A 3,635-nucleotide genomic window follows, 5' to 3' on the forward strand; every position below is an offset into this window, starting at 1 on the left:
AGAAATCGAGAGAGGAGAAAAAAGATTTATTGTTAAATTTAGCTAGGATATCGTCAATGGGTGGAGAAGCGTCTCGAGTGGGGAGAATAATGGTATTTAATTTACGGGCATCTAAACATAAGCGTATCGAGCCGTCGGTCTTGATGACAGTGACCAAAGGATTATTGTATGGTGAGTCTGACCGTTCGATCACCCCCCATTGAATCATTTTATCAATCTCTTGTTGTACAGCCGGGCGTCGAGAGAAAGGGACTGGATACGGTTTTATTTTATAGGGATCATGGGGTTTGACATTAAATTTATACGAAAAGAATTTATGAAGGCCGGGTTTGTCTTGAAAGATATGTTGATATTTTTGAAGGAGGGATGTCATTAAATTTTGTTGAGAACTATTGAGGGGAATGTCATTGAGAGCGATATTTTTTTCTGTTTCAAACGGGAGAGGTTGGTATATTGAATTGGCAGGGGTTTCAGAAAGTGGGGGGAACTCGTTACATACATTAATATTTTTTAATGAATTGACCAGACTGTTTGGGTCATGGTCAATAATCAATTTAAAAGGTATGTTGTTCGTTACAGAGGGGAGGGAAATTTCTTTAGTATTGTAGTCTATAGTCACCCCGTTTTCCAGCAACCAATCCGTTCCCAAAATGATAGGTGTAGAAAGTTGGGGTACAACAAGAAAAATACCAAAGGTGTCATAATTATTAATGGAGAAATTTAAATAGATTTGAGATTTAATTTTGACCGACTTGTTACTGAGAGCTGTTGTTAATAGTATACCAGTGAGAGGAAAGAGGGGAATTTTAGGTTGAGAGGGGTCTACCGTTAAATTTTGAAAAAGTTCTTCAGAGATGGCGGATACCGAAGCACCGGAATCCAGGAGAGCGTTATATGAATTATTAAAAAGCTGTAAAGAAATTTCAGGGCGATAATTTGGGGGAGGTGTGACTTCATGGTTTAGATCTAACGGGTGGGTAAGTATAGAGAGTTGAGGATTTTGTTGTAGCGACACAGTACACATCCTCGCGGGTCTGGTCGAAACTAGTTTCCCGGAGGTGGTACGGCATGGTCTGGTAGAGAGGATGGTTGAGTGTTACTATTGTTTTGATGTTGTGGTCTATTGTAGTTGTTATTACGGGAGGGGTTTCGATTTTGATTTTGAGGGCCGGAATGGGGATAATACTGTTGTTGTTGAGAATTGGGACGAGAATTATTGTTAGAATTACCATTGTTGTTTTGATTGTTGTGGGGTGTGTTGGAACGTTGAAGGTATGTAAGCTGTTTAATCAACTCGTTCGTAGTGAGAATGCGGAGTCCCCTTAGGGCTAATGATACGTTGTATGAAAAATGTGAGGTAATTTGGTCTACCATTTCCATCTGGTCGATAGGAGGTTGAAGATGACGTGCACGACTGATCCAGTCCATGGCGTGTTCAGACATTGTGGCCTCATCACGGTGATAGTGGGGCCGATATAATTCGTTGCGTATTGAACGCTGTAGGCTTTGTGACCAGAAATAATCTCGGAACAGTTCTACGAAATCATTGTAATTTACGGGAGGGGGAAGGAGAGTATTGTACCAAAGCAAAGCTTTGCCGGTAAAGTTATCACTGATGAAGTTAATTTTGACCTGGTCGGAGGCATTATGCATTAAAAAATACTGATCAACCTTATCAAGGAAGTCAGCGGGGTGGGTGGGAGAGAGTTGACCGTTATACTTAGGGATGCGGTGGGGATCTAGAGAGATAGCAGAAGTATGGGATAGATTATTTGAAAGGTTACTATGGTTAGAGAGGTTTGGATTATTTTGACAATTTTGAATAGCTGAGATTGAATTATTGGGAAGACTATTTATTTTGGAGATATTGGGCAAGACTGTTGAAGAGAGAACGTTAGGAGGGGCTAGTGATTGTGTTAATCTTGGGGGTAATGATGAATTTAGTTGAGGGGGGCATTGATATATTGAAGGTTTGGTTGAAAGGGGGGGGTCTATGGAAGTATTTTGAAGTCTATTCTCTAGAGCCGCCAGTCGTGAGGCTTGACCTTCGGTGATACAGATCCGGTCCGAAAGCGATTGGATTTGTGTGTTGATACTACGCTGTACACTGTTCATGTGGTTGATACTTTCAGTTAGGGTGGTGGAATGGGAATTATTATTACTTGCTATACACTCGGCAATGTTGCCTTGTATTTCAACGAACTCAGTATGGAAATTGGTTTGTACTTGTGTCAGCTTGGATGTTATATCAGCGTCAACCTCATCTATGCGGGTACACAGGTCGTGGAATTTTTGATCATACTCGATGAACCGATTGGCAAAAGAGTCAAGCTGTCTATGGAACACCTGGTTCATGTCATCAATTTGTTGTTGGAGGGAGGCTAAGGATGGGGGTGTTGTTTCAGATGGGGAGAGGTCGCCCTCGTTGGGGTTCTCCATGGTGAGATCGAAATCAGTAGCAGGGAGTATGGGAGAGTGACAGTAGCTTGACGGGTTGTACCTATCAGGCTGTTTGGTCTTGCGCTGACCAGCACTATACATGTGACAGTAACGGGAAAGAACGCAAAACAGATATACACAGGGGTTTTTCAGCAAAGGGGTGTTTACTGGTACCTCGGTAGCATAGAAGGCAGAGCAGTTATAATATATATATATAATAGTAATAAAATAGTTATAAAATAATTATAGGGGTTAAAGGGATAAGACCTTATATAAAATAATTATAATCAAATGTTAACTTTTCAGGAAAGGGAATAATAAACTAACTATTTGTAATAGTAATGAATCAATACTTTAAATAAAGCGATGAATTGAATAATAAAAATAATAATAAGTATGAAGTACTTCAATAGTACAGCAATAGAATAAAAACTAATAAACAAGGAACGTAAACATTTACTAATTATATGATTATGAAATATTTATAGGTAACAGCATACACTAACTGGTCAAAGTCCTATGATAGTACCATACAGTGAACTATTCAGGCACCAGTAAGAAAAGAGAAAAAAAAAAAACTAAATAATAGTAATATTGGATAATGATATGTAGATCACCACATATGAGTGGGATAACCTGAGTTGATAATATTATAATAAGTGTATCAACACTGTATTGAATATTAATGAAATTTAATTTAATAAATAATAATAGTATATAATATGATATAAGGTAATATAATAAGTGTGAACCAAAGTCACTAGAATATTTTAATTTATAGTATAATAAAAGTGGGGCCCTAGTCGGGGCAAAGCTACCTAACACAGCACCTCAGTCGTCGTTGAGTATTATGTAATAATGGAAAATATTTAATTAATGAGTGGAAGCATATAGATAATATGTTATATAAGAAAGAGAATAATATCTTATTTTTATATAGACTATAATCATGGGGAATTATTTAATTAATAATAAATGGGAGTACATATTGATGTTATATAAAAGAGGAAATACAGCTTACTAACCTTTGTATATAAAGACTAATTATGTTGATATTTTAATAGAATTGGGGAGAGCATTAATATGTGTAACATGGGCATTAAAGGGACATAATCTTAAATATTTACTAGTGGTAAGGTAGATAGAAAAGCAAGAAAATTTAATTATTGTTGTATAGTGACATTGTTCTAATATTT

General features: G+C 37.1%; 1 protein-coding gene across 1 annotated transcript; it reads right to left on the minus strand.

The window, feature by feature from the left end:
* Positions 1–1,044: 1,044 nt before the first annotated feature.
* LOC126554787 (putative uncharacterized protein DDB_G0289263) lies at positions 1,045–2,541 on the minus strand. Its single transcript, XM_050209816.1, has one exon. It carries the CDS (start codon positions 2,539–2,541, stop codon positions 1,045–1,047), a length of 1,497 nt encoding a protein of 498 aa, XP_050065773.1.
* Positions 2,542–3,635: the final 1,094 nt, after the last annotated feature.

The sequence above is a fragment of the Aphis gossypii genome, unplaced genomic scaffold, assembly GCF_020184175.1.
Source record: "Aphis gossypii isolate Hap1 unplaced genomic scaffold, ASM2018417v2 Contig00602, whole genome shotgun sequence".
Taxonomy (NCBI): domain Eukaryota; kingdom Metazoa; phylum Arthropoda; class Insecta; order Hemiptera; family Aphididae; genus Aphis; species Aphis gossypii.

Excerpts from the sequence above, each read along its gene's own strand:
- LOC126554787 (XM_050209816.1), bottom strand. The coding sequence starts at position 2,541 with ATGTATAGTGCTGGTCAGCGCAAGACCAAACAGCCTGATAGGTACAAC.